Genomic DNA, 22854 nt, shown 5'->3' with positions numbered 1-22854 from the left:
ACTGCTGTTTACCCTTATAATCAGAATGAGGAAGTATTGAAATGTTATGATGTCCGCTGACTAAGACTAATGGTTTGAGAAACGCACGCTATTGGCAAAGAAATTAGATTCAACTTTCAACTGCTTGGGTCGTGATGATTGGGGTTAGGAGTTAGAGGAAAAGTAAACACTGTGAAAGAAACCAATCAAATGCACAGCACTTCAAGGTACAAAAAATGATGAAAATGTATGCACTCACTACTGTAGTCGCTCTGGATAAGAGACTAAAATGTAAAATGTAAGCTCTGGGGTCACGTTTCAATAAATTACCTCTATAGTCCTTTACCTCTATAATTCTAAATGGCCAACTGATCAAAATGGTATATTCTTACAAGTACCTAGGCATCTGGTTAGATGAAATGCTAAATTTTAAACAGCACTGTGAAAATTTGACTAAGAAACTGAAGTTGAAATTTGACTTCTATTTTAGTGTCACAAACCTCGCCGAAGATGGTGCCTCTTCCTGTTCGGGCGGTGCTCGGCGGTCGTCGGCCGCCGGCCTATTAGCTGCCATCGATTCCCTTTCCATTTGTTTTTGGTTATTGGGTAATTGGGTACATCTGTTTTGTGTTTGGGTTTGTTTGTAGGCTATTTAAGGGCACTAGGCCCGCTGGGTATTTGTGCGGGCTTGTTTCTTGTTACTCTGTTGGATGGTGTTATTTTGTTCGTGTCTTTATTCTCCAGACTATTTTTGTCCTGTTGTTTGGACTGGTAACTTGTATACGCCCTGTGTGTTGGCGTGACCGTTTTTGTTGCGCCGGTGAATAAATTTGACAAACGACTGAACCCTGCTCTCTGGGCCTGATTCCACCCACCACTCCTAGTTTATCGTAACATTTAGGAACAAATCTTATATTTCTATGTCAGTTAGGATCTTGTGCAAGGGGCATTTTGATCCGTATTGGATTGTGGTAACATTTTAATTACATGCGATCCTCCGCCAGTAACCTTAAGGTGCTGGATGCTGTGTATCACAGAGCACTTAGGTTCATAACTAATGCAAGACCACTCACCCATCACTGTGCACTATACAACATGGTGAAGTGGCCCTCCTTTCATACTAGAAGACTTAAAGGGTAGGTAGCATAAACATAACCACATGTAACATATGGATTTGCATAAGAATCCACATCAAAAGTCACAATGCAAAGTTACACCTCACTTTTACATTTTTCTAGTTATTACATAAAACTGATCAGAATTCGGAAGAATGCCAAAGTCATGCCGGAAAAACATTTGTGGGGTGTGATGTAATATGGAGGACCTAGCAAGCCAGCCTATTCCCTATAATGTAAATTCCAACAGAAATAACTTAAAATGTATAACTTGAACTCATGACTACTGGTTTCAATACAATATTCAGCCAACTTACAAGCAAATCATTTATGAATGTATTGTTACAAATCAGCTTGCAAGGTTGCTAGCCAACTAGCTTGCTAACGTTAGCTTCAGTCCTTGCTTGCAACACTCACTGCCGAGGAAAACGCTACCTGCCTGAATGCATAGTGCCAACTGTAAAGTCTGGTGGAAGAGGAATAATGGTCTGGGGCTGTTTTTCATGGTTCGGGCTAGGCCCCTTAGTTCAAGTGAAGAGAAATTTTAACGCTACAGCATACAATGACATTCTACAAGATTCTGTGCTTCCAACTTCGTGGCAAAAGTTTGGGGAAGGACCTTTCCTGTTTCAAAATGATAATGCCCCGTGCTAAAAGTGTATAAAGTAGAGAGAGCGGAGACTCACCGTTTGACGGCTGAGTTAGCTACCAAAGTCAAAGAAGAGATTTTAGAGGGAGAGGCCAATTCACTGGCAGAGGGAGTCAGATAATCCAATACCAATATAGTGAGGTAAATCCACATTGAATTTACCAGGTTTATCTCCATCACTGCTGACACTTGTGATGTACCAGCAGGTCGGTAACATTCACGCTCGACACATCACCTGATTTCAGTCGGAGTGTCATTCTGAATCCTGCCTTTCACTTGTTATTCTAAGCCATCGAAGTCTTCTGGGCTGGAATAAGCACTGCATACAGTAGACATGCGCACAATCCAATACTCCAAACCACACACTTCAACCGGAAAAAAAACATCCCACTTCAAAGCTAGAGTCTTGTTTTTGGGCCACAAATGAGTCGTAACCCTGTCCTTGTGGGTATTACTGCACTAGCGACAAACAACCGAAAACTACGGCAACATTCACTCACTCGCTCGACTACCACTAACAAACACACAAAGTTTTTTGCATGAATTTATATGGTTTCTCATTTGTGGATGTACATAGTAGCTCACCATCGCCCACACGTGGTTTGGAATGTAATTACATGCTAGCATGGCTACTAGTGAATTTTAGTCGGTTGGAACTAGCTAGGTAGCTAGCATATTTCGTTGAGAAATAGTGCATTGTGGATAGGGCTCTGGTGGTCATAAAATTGGGTCAGCTGGTTATTGGTTATTGTCATGCAAAAGACTGCCGGTCTCACAGTAACTGAACGTTAATTAACATAAACACATTTAGCATCTCCAGGCCTCCATGCATACAAGCAACATATAAAGAAAATGTATTTCAGAAGACAGAATATGAATTGACCTACTGTACGTTACCTGGCGATGCGCCATGCCATAGGCTGTAGGTTTGTTCATTTAACAGACACAATATGTTCATAAGTCCTGTGCCATTATTTTATATTATATGATTTTATAGTAAGAAGAATATAATTCAACTTGGCTAAATCAAATAGAAAGCATATTTTTCCCATTCCGGAGCAAGTGCGCATATGAAGTGGCTATGCTGAGCGTAAAAGTGATCATTTGAAACAGGTACTATAGTTATTTGGCAACTTTGTGAATTGTGAATGAAAGTTGTGAATGATACAAACCTTAGAAATCAAATACAGTATGGGCTGCATGATGCGACTTTAGGCTATTGATTTGAAAAGGTTGCGAAAAAAGCTTGCGCCTTGTCTCAGGCTGCACACTCTGTTCACCCTTCAAATTATCATATTTTCACCCATCAGACTATTCTCAATTTAATCTCGTCTGTACTAATATGTACAATTTGTTTCGATTTATAATGGCACATTATCAAAGGGGCAGGGGAAAAAATAATATGCAATCTGTATGCACTCGAATAGGAAGCGAATGGAGGCCTCTTACCCGCCTGTTTGTTTTTCACTAAGTAGGCTACTCCAGTTATTTCACCCCACACATCAACCGCTGTTAAAAGAGCATGCAGCTGCTTGCTGAGCGACAGGTGATATTCCACACAAACTCTGTATGCCACGGGCTCTCCAATCCTATTCCTGAAGCTACCCAGTGCTTAATTTGGGAAACCAAGTCAAATCTGTTCAGGAACATTGATAGTAACATGTTTTCACAACGAAAACATATTTAATAAAACTGTTGACAGCCCAGCACTCTGCGAGCTCGAGAAAGGAATGAAGGAGAGAGGGTAGGAGATGGAAACGCACGGTGGTGAGATACTGTAGCTAAAGGTAATGTGTCAGCTTATTAATTATGAAAATATAAAATTCCCTATTACTAGGCTATTCAAAATCAAAAACAAATTCACTGTAATTGTAGACTACCTCTGTAAGCCGCCCTGCACAATCAATGAACCAACAGCATCACCTAGGCCTATACATTCTCTCCCAGACTCATGGATAGAACGTTTGGAACGTAGCATAAGGTAACCCGTCCATCTAGTATGCATAATAATACAATCCACACTCAAAGGCGATTACTATAAATTGTTTAACTTTGGAGTATACTGTAGGCTATACCAATTATCTTAATTATTCTATATTTTCTTAAAATGTTATTCTGCCATGCATAAAATGTGGTAGGCTATGTATTGTATAATGACACAATCATTATTTTAAATAAATTACTTTTTTTCTTGTCTTGGGCTCATATATACAGTAGGCCTATTCATAAGCTCTAATATGCATGAGTGTTTGAAATTAATCATCACCTTAGAAAACACTGTCCAATTCATTGTGTCAGGCTTTGAAAATACATGTTTTCCACTCAGTTTCAACCTGTTGTTTAACTTCTTTCTTCAAATTGATCAATTACAATGAGGTGAGTTTTAAAAGCACATACTCTTTTGATTAGAATTTTTGATTGCATTTGCATTGATGTCAGAGTGGTTAGAAGGACAATATATTTATAAAGGCAGACTAACTAAACGGAGCACAGAGATATATACACACCTGACTTATAAAGGCAGACTAACTAAACGGAGCACAGAGATATATACACACCTGACGATCATTAGCGAGTTGGGTGATACCAACGCATGTCCAGTGCATAAGAGAATATTACTTGTGAGTCAACGGTCTTGCGGAATTTTACTGCGGTTAGGGCTGTTACGGTGACCATATTACCGACACACCTGTGGTCACGAGTCATGATGGCAGTCAATTAGGGTTCTCCCAGCTCTGATGCTGCTGATGGTCATTAGCAGCCTACCAAGCTTGCTAACTGCCTGGTACTCAGCACTCTATTGTCCCTCTAATCACTCTGACATCAAATGTAAATGTAATGGAATATCTAATCAAACACTTCATATGAGCTCATGTTGTGCAACATTTCTATAGGCTATGTATTTGCGTGAGAAAACAAGAGTGATGGCCTCTATTAAAAAGAAGAGGTTCCCACCAGCTTTCTATAGGCTAGGCCTACTTGATTTATTTCTCAACTTTCCTAATATTAAGCAAATTGCTTTTCTTTACAACAAGAGTATAGCCTACCTGGCTGGCATGAAAATGAACCACAGGAAAAGCTTCCTCCATTTGCTATTTAGGTGCATAGACGAAATGTATTTTTCCCCCTGCCCCTGTTGAGACAGGTGCATGATAATGGTGCACTCTAAATCAAAACACATTTCACACATTTATTATTTAGTATATGTAAAGGAAAGATTAAATCAAGAATAATCTGATGATCAAACATGATCAATGGCTCAGGCAAGAGACGTAACATTACCGTTCTAAAGTTTTACAACACCTACCTACTCATTCAAGGGTTTTTCATTATTTTTTACTATGTTCTACTTTGTAGAATAATAGTGAAGACATCAACACTATGAAATACCACATATGGAATCATGTAGTAACCAAAAAAGTGTTAAACAAATCAAAGTATATTTTCTATTTGAGACTCTTCAAATAGCCACCCTTTGCCTTGATGACAGCTTTGCACCTCTTGGCATTCTCTCAACCAGCTTCACCTGGAATGCTTTTCCAACAGTCTTGAAGGAGTTCCCACATATGCTGAGCACTTGTTGGCTGCTTTTCCTTCACTTTGCGGTCCGACTCATCCCAAACTATCTCAATTGGGTTTAGGTTGGGTGATTGTGGAGGCCAGGTCATCTGATGCAGCACTGCATCACACTTCTCTTTTGGTCAAATACCCCTTACACAGCCTGGAGCTGTGTCCTGTTGAAAAACAAATGATAGTCCCACTAAGCCCAAACCAGATGGGATGGTGTATCGCTGCAGAATGCTGTGGTAGCCATGCTGGTTAAGTGTGCCTTGAATTCTAAATAAATCACAGACAATGTCACCAGCAAAGCACCCCAACACTTCTTCCTCCATTCTTTACGGTGGGAAATACACATGCCGAGATCATCCGTTCACCCACACCGCGTCCCACAAAGACATGGAGGTTAGAACCAACATTTTAAAATTTAGACTCCAGACCAAAGGACATATTTCCACCGGTCTAATGTCCATTGCTCATGTTTCTTGGCCCAAGCAAGTCTCTTCTTCTTATTGGTGTCCTTTAGTAGTGGTTTCTTTGCAGCAATCCGACCATGAAGACCTGACTCAACAGTTTCCTCTGAACAGTTGATGTTGAGATGTGTCTGTTACTTGAACTCTGTGAAGCACTTATCTGGGCTGCAATTGCTGAGGGTGGTAACTCTAATGAACTTCTCCTCCGCAGCAGAGGTAACTCTGGGTCTTCTTTCCCTGTGGCCGTCCTCATGAGAGCCAGTTTCATCATAGCGCTTGATGGTTTCTGGGACTACACTTGAAGAAACATTCAAAGTTTTTGAAATGTTCCATATTGACTGACCACCAGGTCTTGAAGTAATGATGGACTGTCATTTCTTTTTGCTTATTTGAGCTGTTCTTACCATAATATGGACTTGGTCTTTTACCAAATAGGCTATCTTCTGTACCCCCCCCCCCCCCCCTTTTTTTTTGTTACTACATGATTCCATATGTGTTATGTCATAGTTTTGATGTCTTCACTGTTATTCTACAATGTAGAACATTTTACAAATGAAGAAAAACCCTTGAATGAGTAGGTGTTTTAAAACTTTTGACCGGTACTGTATGTGCCAGGGTCTACAGACAATCAAGGATTACAAAAGGAAAACCAGCCACTTCGGAAACCGACGTCTTGCTTCCGGACAAGCTAAACACCTTCTTCGCCCGTTTTGAGGATAGCACAGTGTGACTGACGCAGCCCGCTACCAAGGACTGTGGGCTCTCCTTCCCCGTGGCCGACGTGAGTAAGACATTTAAGCATGTTAACACTCGCATGCACAGACCAGCTGAGCATGCACAGACCAGCTGGCTGGAGTGTTTACAAACATATTCAATCTCTCCCTATCCCAGTCTGCTGTCCTCACTTGCTTCAAGATGTCCACCATTGTTCCTGTACCTAAGAAAGCCAAGGTAACTGAACTAAATAAACTATCGCCCCGTAGCACTTACTTCTGTCATCATGAAGTGCTTTGAGAGGCTAGATAAGGATCTAGCACCTCCACCTTACCTGACACCCACTTCAATTTGCCTACCGACCCAATAGATCCACAGACGATGCAATCGCCATCGCACTGCCCTATCCTATCTGGACAAGAGGAATACCTATGTAAGAATGTTGTTCATTGACTACAGCTCAGCATTTAACACCATAGTACCCTCCATACTCATCATTAAGCTTGGGCCCTGGGTCTTAACCCCGCCCTGTGCAACTGGGTCCTGGACTTCCTGATGGGCTGCCCCCAGGTGGTGATGGTAGGAAACAACACCTACACTTCGCTGATCCTCAACAAAGGGGCCCAACAAGAGTGCGTGCTCTGCCCCCTCATATGTACTCCCTGTTCACCCACGACTGCGTAGCCATGCACGCCTTCAACTCAATCATCAATTTTGCAGACGACACAACAGTAGTAGGCCTGATTACCAACAATGACGAGACAGCCTACAGGGAGGAGGTGAGGGCCCTGGTGTAGTGGTGCCAGGAAAATAATCTCTCACTCAACGTCAACAAAAGAAAGGAGCTGATTGTGGACTTCAGGAAACAGCAGAGGGAGCACGCCCCTATCCACATCGACGGGACCGCAGTGGAGAAGGTGAAAAGCTTGAAGTTCCTCGGTGTACGCATCACTGACGATCTTAAACGGTCCACCCACTCAGCGCCTCTTCAATCAAAGTATCCTGTCGGGCTGTTTCACCGCCTGGTATGGCAACTGCACCGGCCATCAGACTGGTCTGCCCAACCCATCACCGCAGGCAAACTACCTGCCGTCCAGGTCACCTACAGCACCCGATGTCACAGGAAGGGCAAGATTCCAAGAACACAGGATGAGATGTTACTATCCTTTGTGCAAGCACTTCCAAGAGTTAATGAACAGTGAGCCTGGTGAAATTTGGGGAGCGCATCGTCAGTAGTATACCTTTGGTTCCTAGGGTGTTTCGGCCTTTCACACTATACACCCTCCCCAAAGGCGGCCAGCGACAGGGTGATCAATCCTACGCTTGCGTCCCATTCCCAATTAGTCATAGGAGTTGCCTTGTTGTTGATAGCCAACATCCCATGGGACTATGCATGACAGGGGCGTCCTCCTCCCTGAGTCAAGCATTGTTGACCGCATACCTCCTGGCCCTCTGACTTCGGGACCCAGCTGGGGTCTTTCCTCTTCATCCAGAGCCACTGACTGCTGCCTTCTGCCGCCTCCGATACAGCTTTGATTGCCGAACGCTGGCTCTGGCCCTTAATTCCAAGGTCTCTAAGCAGTCTGGTTGTAGATGTTGCCACAAAACCTCTGCAGCCCACCTCCACTGGTCGGACTTCTGTGTTCCAGCCATGATGCCGTGCTTCGGCAGCTAGATCGGCATAGCGCAGACGCTTTCGCTCATAAGCCTCATCTACTGAGTCCTCCCAGGGTACTGTGAGCTCAATGATGAAGACCTTCTTGAGCGAATGGGACCAGAGCACCATGTCAGGTCTCAGGGTGGTGGTTGCGATCTCCGGAGGAAACACAAGTTGCCGGCCAATGTCAGCTAGCATTTTCCAGTCGCGGGCCAAGCGCAGCTGGTCTCGCTCTAATGGTGTCGAGCTGCTCTTCGGTGGTTTAGCCCCTTCGCGGACAAAGTTAGTCCATAAGGGGTGTGATGCTGCTGGGGGTGGTAGGGAGTTGGTGGCAGCTCGCTTGTCCTCCAGGGCGGACGCAAGGTTTTTAAGGACTTGGTTGTGACGCCTAGTGTAGCGTCCTTGGGTGAGGCTTGTTTTACACCCTGTGAGAATGTGCCTAAGGTTGGCTGGCATGGAACAGAGGGCACAGTCCGGATTCACCATACCATTGGTGAAGATTAACTGGAGTTGGAAGGACGTCATATGTTGCTCTGATGGAAAAGCTCAACCGCCTCGCTTCCATGGCCCACAGATCCTTCCAGCTGATCTTCCTCTTCTCCACACTGTCCCATCGGGTCCACTGTCCCTGTTTGGAAAGAGAGACTGCCTTGGCCCACCTTGCAGCCTCCTCCTGATGGCGTACTTCCTGCACTACCATCTTCCGCCGCTCTGGTGCAGTGGCCTTACTCCAAGCAGCACGGCTAGTTAGCCCAAGGCCTCCTCTCCCTTGCTGAACATGACCCACAATGCCAGCATGTCTGAGGGCTGCTGTTGCCTCCTGGACTGCTTTTCCTGGCCTCCATTTGCGCCCAGTTGCCAAGGTCGGCGCGTTGTTGCTCACCACTGGGTCTCGAGATCCATTCAGTGTCATCTGGAGCCTGGTTTTTGAACACTTGAATTCCTCTGTTAGACTGGTGAGGGGCAGCTTGAGGACACCATCTCCATAGAGGCCTATGGTGGTAAGGCATCGTGGAACTCCAAGCCACTTCTTTAAGTAGCCTGTGACTCCTCTTTCCACCTTCTCCACTGTTGAGATTGGAACCTTATACACTGCTAAGGGCCACAACACCTGGGGTTGGAGACCAAACACCAGGCCTTTAACTTTCCAGGTAGCTGGGTGTTGTCGATGGATTGTAGGCTACTACTGATGTCTTTGCGCAGCTGTTGCACCTGGTCTTTGTCCTTCAGGCTTGCATCATACCACCTTCCAAGGCTTTTTACCGGCTGCTCAGACACTGTTGGGATTTGGTCATCTCCGATGAAGAATTTCAGGTCAGAGAGTACTCCCTTCACAATCGAGATGCTGCCTTTCTTGGATGGTTTAATCTTCATACGGGCCCAGCTGATGTTCTCCTCAAGTTTTCTGAGCAGTCTCCTGGTGCATGGGACAGTGGTGGTCAATGTTGTAATGTTGTCCATGTAGGCTCTGAGTGGAGGGAGGCGGAAACCAGAGTCGACTCGCTGTCCACCAGCAACCCATTTTGAGGATCTGATGATAACCTCCATTGCCATTATGAATGCCAATGGAGAAATGGTACATCCCGCCATTATACATACATTCAGGCACTGCCATGAGGTGGTGAACTCTGAGGTGGTGAAGCAGAACTGCAGATCCTGGAAGTACGACTTCACCAGGGTTGTGATGGTGTCCGGTATGTGGAAAAATCAGACCACAGGAGTTCATGGGGCACAGAGCCAAATGCATTGGCGAGGTCGAGAAAGACTACATGGAGGTCCCTTTTCTCCACCTTGGCCATTTGGATCTGGTGCCAGATCATGCTGGAATGTTCCAAGCAGCCAGAGCCTGCCCTATGCCACACTTTGGGTATTATCTTATTTTGCCAAGCTGTTCTCATAAGCCTCCAGAGGAACCTCAGGACGTCTGGTGCGTTCTTATACACTTTGTACGGGACTCCATTTGGCCTTGGGGCTGATGCTGTTCTTGCCCGTCGAACTGTGTTTTCCACCTCTTTCCATGTCTGAGGGCTGGTCTCAATATGATGTTCCGGGTGTTCAATGGGTGGGATATCTGATGGGATGGCCAGATGTTCATGTCGCTTTGAGTCAAAGTTTGTTGTTCTCAGGTGCTCCTCTAGGTCTTTCTTTGTTGTTTTTAGAGCTCCACTTTTTTCCTTTGTGAAGAGACTTTTAAGGAACTTGAAGGGATCTTTATAGAATCGAGTTCTAGTTTGTTCTTTCTTCCTCTGTTCTCTGCTCTACGGAGGGATGCCAACCGGGTTTTGATATCAGCCTGAAGTGCCTCTATGCCCTCCTATTCCACTTCCGAGGCCTTCTTCTACTGTTTCTTAAGCTGTCGCCTTTCTTGAACGAGGCGCTTGATTTCTTGTTGCCTCCTGGAAACTGGTGGGGTTGGAACCTTTCTCCCGCCTTTTGCCTCTTCCACTCCAAAGCTTTCTGTCCCGTACTCATAGATGATGTCCCCCATCCTCTCCAACTTCTTCTCCACTGTGCCTCAAAGTTTCTCGAGGGTCAAGGTAAGATCAGTATTCACTGTTTCCCACACCTTCTTGTCACTGGCGCCAGGCCACTTCACATACGGTCTGTGCCCTGGTAGTCTCCTCTCGACTGCAGGTCTGGGAGGCTGGGTGAGTTCCACTCCTGTTGTTGGTTCCACCTCAGTTGTTACTTCGGTGCTTGAGTTTACATCCTCCAAACTATGGTTTGCGTCCAGTTGCTGTGCTTCATTCGACTGATTTGATCGCTTTCGCAGAAAGTAATCAATGCGAGGCCTCTGTCTCTCTTTACCCAAACACCCCTTCTTCCCCTGGTGGATCCTCAACCCATGGTGTGATGTAACTTTCCTCCAACCACAGACACATACCTGCATCTGTTTGTGGCCCGCTGTTGCAGCAGAACTTGTGACAGTTGCTGTGGTGTTCTCTTGTGCTGTGCTCTCATTACTCGTAGTCGCAAAAAGATAATCAAGGACATCAACCACCTGAGCCACTGCCTGCTCACCCCACTATATTCCAGAAGGCAAGGTCAGTAATGGTGCATCGAAGCTGGGACCAAGAGACTGAAAACCAGCTTCTACTGTATCTCAAGGCCATCAGACTGTTAAATTGCCATGACTAGGCGGCTTCCACCCAGTTACACAACCCTGCACCCTAGAGGCTGCTGTCCTATAAACATAGACTTGGAATCACTGGCTACTTTAATAATGGAACACTAGTCACTTTAATAATGTTTACATACTGCTTTACTCATCTCATATGTATATACTGTCTTATTTTCTACTGTATTTTAGTCAATACCACTCCAACACTGCTCAATCTAATATTTATATATTTCTTAACTCCATTATTTTACTTTTGTGTGTATTGTTGTGAATTGTTATATACTACTGCACTGTTGGAGCTAGGAACACAAGCATTTCACTACACCCACAATAACATCTGGGAAATATGTGTATGTGACCAATAAAATTATATTTGATGTTTGTTGTAATAGGTAACCAGACCGTGACTACAAATAATTTACTAAGTCTTTGACCACACTGTGTTGTTACTTTGGTGAGTAAAAACTCATGCTTCCTAACCTTCAAGTACGGGTACATCTTTTTGTACAAGGCAGTGCTTGGACTACTCCCTACATAACTTTGCTCCCAACTACTGCAACAACATCACAATCCTACAGCCTCCGCCCGCTCTCAGTCAGTGCTCTCATTCACAGTTCCTAGGGCAAGGACTACAATGGGGAAATAATCCTTCTCCTACAATGCTCCTGGGTCTTGGAACAAACTTTAATAAATACTTCAAACTGGAGGATAGGGTGTCGCTGTCTGAGTTTAAAGCTGTAATAGAAGAAAATGTCATTGTATTCTTGTGCTATGTGTACACGCTGACTACTTTTTGCTGACATCTTTCCAGGTCCCCCTCGAAAAAGAGGTTTCTAACATCAAGGGTATTTTCTTGGTTAAATAAAGTTGAAATAAAACAATCATAATTAATGTAATTGACTGCAGTGACATGGTTAAACAACTCAAGTGAGTGCTAAATTGAAAGTATGTATTTTTGGGTGGACATTTACTATTTTTCTCTAAATTCATACACAATCAAACTTGTGTTTCGATGGAAAGTGCTGTTCATCGCTTTTTAAGGTAACATCCTCACATACCTACTTTTTCCATTGCTGACTATTACCTTTAATGTGAATTAGAATCTTGCCTTGCCCTGCTTAGTGAAACCAAAGCTATTGCAACACAATCATGGCCCTCAGTTCCTCTCGAGCTGACTGTCTCCTTTGCTGCCTCAACCTCAGTGTGGGTCAAATGTCAGATATAATCAGGTCCAAATAGGGCAATAACTCAGTGCCAAGCAGCACTCATTCACCTATCACCCTGCAATGTTAGTGCCTAAGTCACTTACACATTCAACAAAATGTTAATTTAAACGCATGGAATTAGCCCGCACTCCCGTGGCTTCTGATGGGACCAGCTGAAGGACAAGGACTGGGGAACCAGTTGTAAAATGGAAATGTGGCAGTTAGCCAGTTAAAGAGGCAGCACACCTCAAGGCAAGGTGAGGAAGCCAAACTAGTCGTTGACTGCAGATCAGCCAAGGACAATTGACGTTTTTGGTTTCAACCAATTATGTATATAAACCCTGAATTGTTGATGCTATGTATTGGCCATTGTGAGGCTTTAAAGCCACTGGTCGGCCATACATTACATGTATTTAAGTATTTTTGTTGTTGTCGTGGGGACAGTAGGAGGTTAAAAAGGTTTGGCATGGGCCCTGAAATCCTCAAAAAGTTCTACAGCTGTACCATTGAGAGCATCTTGACTGGCTGCATCACTGCTTGGTATGGCAGTAGAACCGCCCTCAATCATATGGCGCTACAGAGGCTGGTGCGGACAGCCCAGTTCATCACTGGGGCCGAGCTCCCTGCTATCCAGGACCTCTATATCAGGCGGTGTGAAAGGAAGGCCCGGAAAATTGTTAAAAACTCCAGCCACCCAAGCCATAGACTGTTCTCTCTACTTCCGCACGACAAGTGGAACTGGTGCATCAAGTCTGACACCAACATTCTCCTGAACAGCTTCTATCCACAAGCCATAAGATTGCTAAATAGCTAACAAAATGGCTACACAAACTATCTGATTTGACCTTTGTATTTTATTTTTGCACTGTCACAAGGGGCCTACACACTCACACACACACAAACACTCACTTCATAATTTGTTGATAACGCACATAATATGCACATACATTTATATACTGACTTTACACACATCCACATACCTACTTCTATCCCTCCAGTATCCCTGCACATTGTAAATATGCTACTGGAACTGACTGACCCTGTATATAGTATGCTTATTTACTTTCTCGTGTTCTTCTTATTTCTTATTTTAATTTCTCGTGTTTTTGTTTTACCTTACATTTGTTTTTGTATTAAATTATTGATTACTGCATTGTTGGGTTTAGAGCTAGCAAGAAAGGCTGTAAAGAAAAATGAATTTCACACTACACACTACTGCACTGGCCTGGATAAGCATTCATCATAGTTGCTGGAACCGTGCTGGGTTCAAATACTTAAGTCTTAAATCATTTCAAAGACTTTTGCTACTCTGATGTAGCTTATCTGTTACAATGGAACCATTAGAAAAGTCCAAGAAGTGCAAACACCGCCCAAACACTTTCAAACATTTCAAATAGTATTTGTACCCAGGTCTGGACAGCTCCTGTGTCAGTTTTCCGAACCCGCGTCCAAACTTCAACCCTTTTGGAGTTGAGAAATAAAACTGTCCTTGGACCAGAGCTTAGGGGCAATTTCGAACCACTCTGTATAAAGTGTATAAAAGTATAAAGCCTACCCTTGTGACAGGCTAACCTGGTCAAGGTAACCTGTGCCTGTAGGAAATGCACTCATTAATATGAAGCCCAGGGCTCTGTTAAAAAGTACTGCACTATATAGGGAATATGGTGCCATTTGGAAAGTAATATGGTGCCATTTGGTTGGCGCACCCCCTTGGGTTGTGCCGTGGCGGAGATCTTTGTGGGCTATACTCGGCCTTGTCTCAGGATGGTAAGTTGGTGGTTGAAGATATCCCTCTAGTGGTGTGGGGGCTGTGCTTTGACAAAGTGGGTGGGGTTATATCCTTCCTGTTTGGCCCTGTCCGGGGGTGTCATCGGATGGGGCCACAGTGTCTTGGCCATGTTCTGTTATAATCTCCACCCGGCACAGCCAGAAGAGGACTGGCCACCCCACATAGCCTGGTTCCTCTCTAGGTTTCTTCCTAGGTTTTGGCCTTTCTAGGGAGTTTTTCCTAGCCACCGTGCTTCTACACCTGCATTGCTTGCTGTTTGGGGTTTTAGGCTGGGTTTCTGTACAGCACTTTGAGATATCAGCTGATGTACGAAGGGCTACATGAATACATTTGATTTTATTTGATTTCATCTTAACAGTGGCTCAGGCGAAGCTTTGTGGGTGTTTAATATACAGCTAGCTGGCATCAACAAGGGGGACAATGGCACCTTATTCCTTATATAACTACTTTGGACCAGAATCCAATGGACTCTGGTCAAAAGTAGTGCACCATAAAGAGAATAGGGTGCCATTTAGGACACAGTAAATGTGGAAGATTGAGAGCCATAACACTAGCAGATGTGTGCATTCTAAATGCGGGGTGAAGACAGTGGTCATGAAAAGTATGCTTACTTTTAGCATAGCATTGCTGGATTGTTTGGTGCTTATTCAATACCAGAGTAGTGGGAATTTGAGTCAATGCTTTGGCAAGGTCAGTCTTTACATCAGCTACTTCACATCCAATGGATTAACCCTGTAAATTCTTCCCCTTATGGGATTTTTTGCTCTCACTTTGCAGTATTTGCACAAAAAGCCGCCTACACTTACTAATCAGAAAATTATATTTTAATACATATGCCATTTAACAGACACTTTTATACAAAGCAACCTAACAGTAGCAGGTGGCAAGCCCCATGTTCTGAGCTACACAGGACCATAGTGTACACTGTTACAAGTTTAAACAATGGTATTTATTAATTACCCTGGCATAATGTCACCTTTAAAGGGTAACATCTGGCATTAAAACAAAGGAAGATCATCTAAATAAATGGGAGTGATTACCTTGTCTTCTCTTCAGGTGTGTTGCTGCTTTGAGAAACTTTGGGAGGGTGAGGGGTTGTCATTTTGATTTCACCCTGAGCCTACAAAAATATGTATTTCCATCAGAACATATCATAGATGCAGAAATCGTGCTTGACTTCTGCAAATAAGGGCAGAGTTTCCAAAAACATTAAGACCCTCTTCAGCGTTAAGGTCATTGTTCGTTCATTGCTTACCAATCAACTTAAAATTATTTTAGTGCTAAAGATGATCTTTGGGATACTCACCTCTTATTTGCAGAAGATCCTTTGCTAATTCCATTGATACTGGTGAAAGACTACATTGTGATCTGTCCTCTAGCTTTGTATAGTGCAAGTTAACTGTATGGGGATTTATAGAAAGGGAGAGATGCTCAACAACAACAACACCTGCCCTCTTTATTTGGATGTAATTTAATCAAGATCCTAACCTCAACAATGCAGAACAAGTTGTGTTTACTGAAAAAGGTCAGTGCTTTTCAAAGACCTTAAGTGTATTTACAATGCATGTTCTCTTAAGGTGATATATTAACTTATATTAGTCTCTATCTGGCCTCCCGATTGGCACAGAGGTCTAAGGCACTGCATCGCAGTGCATGATGCGTCACTACAGACCCTGGATCAATCCCAGGCTGTGTCGTAGCAGGCCGCAAAACGGGAGACCCATGAGGCAGCGCACAATTGGCCCAGCGTCGTCCGGGCTGGGATGTCCTTGTCCCATCGTGCTCTAGCGACTCCTACTAGTCCAACTCTCTAACCACTAGGCTACCCTGCCGCTACCCAGAAGCTGGTGTATGTTTCAAACTAACCACGACACACGAGGGTGATGGATGTCTATCAGTGAAGGGTATCTATCTTTGTATCAATATGCACTCTCATTTAACTCCTGCAAATATTCATGCACAAAACATGAATTGAAGTAACTGTATAAGGAATTTAAAAGTCTCCATGTGGATGCATTGGGTTCAAATTGAGGTCAATGCCACTTCACATTTGAGGTGTACGTGATTAAAATGCTGGGTTAATAATACACATGCTGTTTCCAAAGAGATTACTTCATCGGTGTACTGTATCTCTTAAATATATTATAGTATCATGCACACATACGAGGAATACAGAACCTACTTTTGGCATTGTGAGGACCAGAATAAGTTTGACTACATACTTTAGGCATTGTGAGGAGCAGGATAGGTGTGACGACATTTATTTATTTTTTATCCTTATTTTACCAGGTAAATTGACTGAGAACACATTCTCATTTAAAGCAACGACATGGGGAATAGTTACAGGGGAGAGGAGGCGGAAGGAATGAGCCAATTGTAAACTGGGGATGATTAGGTGGCCATGATGGTATCAAGGCCAGATTGGGAATGTAGCCAGGACACCGGGGTTAACACCCCTACTCTTACAATGAGTGTCATGGGATCTTTAGTGACCACAGAGTCAGGACACTCGTTTAATGTCCCATCCGAAAGACAGCACCCTACTGTACATACCTTTAGCTTTGTGAGGACCAGGATAGGTTTTACTACATACCCTAGGAATTGTGAGGACCAGGATAGGTTTTACTACATACCCTTGGCATTGTGAGGACCAGGATAGGTTTTACTACATACCCATGGCATTGTGAGGACCAGGATAGGTTTTACTACATACCCTTGTCATTGTGAGGACCAGGATAGGTTTTACTACATACCCTTGTCATTGTGAGGACCAGGATAGGTTTTACTACATACCCTTGGCATTGTGAGGACCAGGATAGGTTTTACTACATACCCTTGGCATTGTGAGGACCAGGATAGGTTTTACTACATACCCTTGGCATTGTGAGGACCAGGATAGGTTTTACTACATAACCTTGGCATTGTGAGGACCAGGATAGGTTTTACTACATACCCTTGGCATTGTGAGGACCAGGATAGGTTTTACTACATACCCTTGGCATTGTGAGGACCAGGATAGGTTTTACTACATACAGTACCTTTGGCATTGTGAGGACCAAGTGGCCGGTGATTTGGGACCTCTTCGCTGTCGAGCTGTCAGGCCTCACTTCTGCGGGCAGCACCAGCTGAAAAATCTGTGGTGTAAATTATTCACAAGTTTAATTACTAAGATTAATGCCCTGTTCCTACACCGACAAAGTTACAGTATGTCAAATGACTTTAATCATTAGTGGGGCTTTTTATAGACAGAGTTACAGGAAGAGTTGAAAAAGTTTGCTGAATATCTCACTGTGCAACACTTGAATTCATCAATCACTCCTAATTCCACCAAAACTAGACCACATAGAAAAAAACGTCTAACTTAAAACTAGAGTCCCTGTAACAGACAGAGAGTAACAGGTCGTCGAAATGTAAAGTGAACTTGATATACACACTCCGAATGACTCTTCAGATACATTTCCTCCGATCCTTAAATGAGTTCATTTTAATAACAGATTTTAAAGGCCTCCGTCATTCGGTGATGTGATGTGTCATCGGATAAATCCCCTGGGGTCCAATCAGACCAACAATACTTGGCATAAAACATTGATCCATAAATAGGCTAACAGCTTGAAGTGCACCTGAGCTGGAGAGCAAGAACCCCAAACTCAGGAAAACTGCCAACATTTCATCACCCTCATTTGTATCCTCCAAGATTTAAAAAGAAATCTAACAAAAACAAAATTACAGTCCTGGAATTTATTGATCACCAAACAGCTGTTTAATCAGGCTTAAAGTTCACTCTGGCCTGGTTGTGTGAGATTTTCTGACTGCACCTCTCCGAATGTGCTGAAAGCAATTATGACCATGACCGGACACAAAGATAAACATTCACTCCCTGTGATGGCACACTACTCCCCCTTATGGAAATTAGATGTCAGTCCGATGTATGGCAAAAATGGCAGTTCGCTAACTAACATTGGATGGATGATGTTTCTAAAAACGTAAAAGTTCATAGGCAGAAAATGACCTCACGCTGAGGTGCCATAACTTACTTTCCTCTTAAAGGTACACTACTTAATCTCTATTTCCGCCCACAGTGAGGCACGTAAAATGTAAAAAGGAGGGTAGTTTGTGGCAAATGTAACGGCCGCTGAGTTACACTGTGGCTGTTTTAGTGGCGGTTACCACAATATTCAAATAACTCAGTGGCATTTACATTTGCCAAAGCCGACCCATTTGTTTACAATCAGACTCTTTAGGACCTCACTGCACCTTTAAAAGTTTGCAGTGCTCTAACAGAGACTATCAGATACTGGGTCATACAAAATGAGTGCCTTTTGCATCCCTTTAATATTTTAAGTAGAAATTGTACACCAATATTGAATATTAAAAGCCTGTTATATTAAATCAAGTGCCCTGTAATATAGGGACTTCATGGACAATTCAATAAATCTGGATGTTCTATATGAATAATGGCTTGATAAAGTGCCAAAATGTAGCATTTTGACATGTGCTCTCTGATAGAATGTTAATTATTATGAACTTAAAGATGTGCTCTTTCTGATAGAATGTTAATTAGATTAAATCAAATTTTTGGGGGTGGAACGACCCTACTGACCATAGTTGAACAAATGTTTGGAGATCCAATATCTTCCGAACGCATTGATTTGCGGTTCCTTTCATCATCATTTTAGTGGCATGTTTAACATTTTGATGAATTAACTAATCACGCATTTGTGATTTAGTGTGATTATGTCGTACAAGCATGAGGTAACGAGAGACCAGAATGACACTGGAGGGACTTCACACGTGTTTTTACACTTCTAGAATTAAGAGAGTGAGGGGAAAAAAGCCTGTTGCATCTCACAAATGTACCGCCTGCGAAAAATACTGCCAGGCTGCCATAACTCAGAGTGTAATCGCAGCACTGGAACGGCTGCCTGCAGTTTGCCTGGCGACTTTCCCACTGTTACCCAATGCAGTGTGTAGGAGGACTAGCTGTTGGAATCGTAGGCGCCCATCAACACTCTTTGTAAAAAGTGCGAATTCTACCCTGCATATTTCCGTGTGCTTCCACTAAAAGAGCATGCGTTATTATGCCACATATGTAAACATATGACATGAAGATGCGCTAAGCAACACAGTCTGTGGAACGGCAAATGAAGAACAACAGCCTATGTTATAGCAGCAAAGAAAGTAAAAGGGGAATAGCTTTGACAGACACAGATTGGTGAGGAAGAACGGAGCAGTTTAGAAAGTATTTAGGTCAATTGAACTACGATACTAAATCCTTATCTGTGACATACATTTGTCATTTGAAAAGTGTATCAATAGTCATGTTAGATGGGCCACAGGTCGATCCCCCAGTTCACCTCTTCACCATTCATCCCTCTCAACAGTCTCCCCATCTCAAATCCTGTCAATAGGCCCTTTCACTTGATTTATGCAAGCCACAGTGCTTGCTGGGTTCGCTCTCACTCCGTTGAAAGACAATGGCTTCCCCTGCACAAAGTTATTCTTGCACGAGTCATGTGAATGTGCCTTACGCCTGTACAACAATGAAATAGGAAAGGACAGCAGAATTCCATTCTCCTAAAAACACATCTTCATGATAAACAGAAGTTAGCTAGCTGATGTGAGGGAGTACCTTTCCTTTGACAGTCACTCGGGCGTACGTTGGTTGAACATCAACATCCATCAGGGAAGTGTCCATATGCCTGCATACAAAACCGTGGGAAAGGGAATTCCATTTTGACACGGGGATACTGTATATAAGGTAAGTCTATTTGGACATGAAAATTGTTCATGTTTTGTTTCAAACAATTTTACCAACCTGTAGACTTCCAGATCCAAGACAATGGTGTTATTGTCCCCATCTTCTGTGAGATTGAAATCCAGCCTACGGATCATATTATTATTAGATAGACCATTGATGTATTACTTACCAAAGTGACTCGTGTGGGCCAAGTCACAAACATCTCTTTGAAACAAATGCCACTACACCATGTTATCTGATCTGCATTGGTCTCAATGCTTAGACCAAATGTTACTGTACATGCTACTGACCCATCAGTGTGGAACTCATATCACTCATCATGAAGACTCAGGTCAACTCAAGTACATATACAAACTCCAGAGCACTCTGATCCAGTAAGGAGACAATTACAAATCTTTATTAACTTGGTATATCCTTATCTCAGCAACCCAAAACCAAATCTCGCCTGAGTGCTGGTCTCCGACCAGCTTTCAATTTGGTTTTAGGGGGAGAGGTTGAGATGTTTGGCCTAGTGTGAGTGGCGGAATCAAGGCGGATACTCTTTGGCAGCAGACCAAAGTCCACAAACCCTCCCCTCTGAATGCCTCCAAGTCTATGGGTCAAATAAACTCTTCCCCTTCCAAAATGTTAAAGATCTCAGGTGTAGGTGCACCCACACAGATTGTGATTAAGTGGTAAGACCAGAGACATACACTTTATTAGGTACACCCATCTAGTACTGAGTTGGACCCCCCTTTGCCTACAGAACAGCCTGAATTCTCAGGGGCATGGAAACGTTACTCAATTGGTGTTGCCGGAAAAATTTCCCCCATACCATTACACCACCACCACCAGCCTGTACCGTTGAGATCAGGTAGGAAGGGGGATTTAGCTGATAGGAGAGGAACCCGGTGTGGTTGTTTGCTGCAATAGCCCATCCGTGACAAGGACCGACGAGTTGTGTGTTCCGAGATGCCGTTCTGCACACCACTGTTGTACTGTGACATTATTTGCCTGTTTGTGGCCCGCCCATTAGCTTGCCATTCTCCTTGGACCTCTCATTAACGAGCTGTTATCGCCCACAGGACTGCCGCTGACTGGATGTATTTTGTTTGACGCACCATTCTCGATAAAGCCCAGGAGGCTGGCCGTTCTGAGATACTGGAACCGGCAAGCCTGGAACCGACGATCATACCACACTCGAAGTCGCTTAGGTAACTAATTTTTTCCATTCTAACGTTCATTTAAACAGTAACTGAATGAATGCCTTGCTGCTTGTCTGCCTGCTTTATTTGGCAAGCCACGGCCACGTGACTCACTGTCTGTAGGCGTAAACCATTTTTGTGAACAGGGTGGTGGACCTAATAAACTGGCCACTGAGTGAATAATATGCATGGATCTGAATAATATACCTGGATCTACCACCCACATCACCATAAACTACACTGCCCATCTCACAACATCATACCATAGCTAAATGTATAAAGACAAATTAGAAATAAAATCAGCTACGTTTTAGAACCTTGACCTCTTGCATTCCCCATCCGCCACCCCCATCCACCTAGATAAACTCAAAGCTAATGGAAGCAACCAGCGCGTTCTGTGAAAGACAGAGTCGGCCCAAATGATCAACAACGACGGCCGAGCTAATGTACCAATCACCGCCAACCAGCAGTTTTCGACTGGTTAATGACCAAGCAGTTCCTCGTCGGAGGTAGTCAAGAGTTACACAAAGCAATCGAGGTACTCAAATAAAAACACAACGCATTTTATGAGATATAAGGTATGGTGTAAGGAAACTGAGGAGGGTACCCCGTGACTCTTTTTTTTGAACATGATGGATCTACTGATGGGTTATGTTTGAATTTTTTGGGGTGGCGCTGCTCTCATGTGGCAGAGTCAATTACATTATATTACAGCGCACGCTCAGCTACAGCTGGACAGAATGCTCCTTTGTCCTTAATGCCTATTATGGTCACAAACACCATTGCAGTGTCCCCTTGGGGTGACAGAGGTTGAGACTCGGGTCCAATGTGTGAGGTGGAATACAGAGCGGAAGATAACCTGCCTTCATCGATGGCCTTGGTCTGTACAATAGTGGTAGGCTGTAGTTAGTCCTGCTTAGTCAACTCTACAAGCAACACTAAACTCTATTATTATTATAGCGGGAGGATTTTAATATGGTTTTACACACCTCTATGGACCGTAAAGGAAATCACACTACAAACTATCACCCTCAGGCACTTAAGGAAATAATGAATTTCATGGAATATTGGAATTCGTGGATATATGCAAGCTTAAATTCCCTTACCTAGTGAGATATACATGGCGGAGGCTTAATCAAGTTAGTCGTCTTGATTACTTTCTTATGTAAATCTCTCTGGCACCAAAAGTTTAAAAAGTGTTGATTGGGGACAGAATGCCGTCGGATCATCACATACTTCGCATATACTGTACATTACTCTTACAGAACTTCCACGTGGGCGAGGATATTGGAAATTGAATCAAAGCCTAGTGGATGATAATTTGTTTTTAACTAGAGCAGAATAATTTATAACATACTATTTTTTAGGACACATTTAAATGTGCCTTTAGAGGCCACACAATTCAGTACTCATCTATAAAACAAAAGCAATTTAGGTCAAAAAAGTTCATATTAACAAAGGAAATAGGGGCACAGAATAAGTTACAGGAAAAACAAAAATAAATGGAGGAACTTAAGAAAGATTGCCCCAAATTCTTTAACATAGAAATGCTACCAATTTATTTGATTGAAACTTGTTACAAATTAATGGGCAAAATTGATTCACTCATGATTCACCAAACTATATTTTCAAATAGGAAGTAAAGTACTTTA

At 43.3% G+C, this 22854-nt stretch overlaps 1 protein-coding gene across 3 annotated transcripts in view; it reads right to left on the bottom strand.

Annotated features, from left to right (window-relative positions):
• Positions 1-22854, bottom strand: part of lrrc6 (leucine rich repeat containing 6) — a 76466-nt gene that overhangs the window by 23692 nt on the left and 29920 nt on the right. For 2 of the 3 annotated variants that reach the window (XM_021612595.2, XM_021612596.2), the window contains exons 8-11: positions 20076-20141; positions 19890-19959; positions 17299-17394; positions 15301-15380 (exon numbers count right to left, since the gene is read on the bottom strand). In XM_021612595.2, the coding sequence (XP_021468270.1) occupies positions 15301-15380; positions 17299-17394; positions 19890-19959; positions 20076-20141 (312 nt within the window). The remainder of the gene's footprint in view (positions 1-15300; positions 15381-17298; positions 17395-19889; positions 19960-20075; positions 20142-22854) is intronic. The other variant, XM_021612597.2, reaches the window with a different exon arrangement.

This window comes from Oncorhynchus mykiss, chromosome 8 (assembly GCF_013265735.2).
Source record: "Oncorhynchus mykiss isolate Arlee chromosome 8, USDA_OmykA_1.1, whole genome shotgun sequence".
NCBI lineage: Eukaryota > Metazoa > Chordata > Actinopteri > Salmoniformes > Salmonidae > Oncorhynchus > Oncorhynchus mykiss.
The sequence above is the reverse complement of the archived record's forward strand: the minus strand, read 5'-3'. Positions and strand labels throughout refer to the sequence as shown.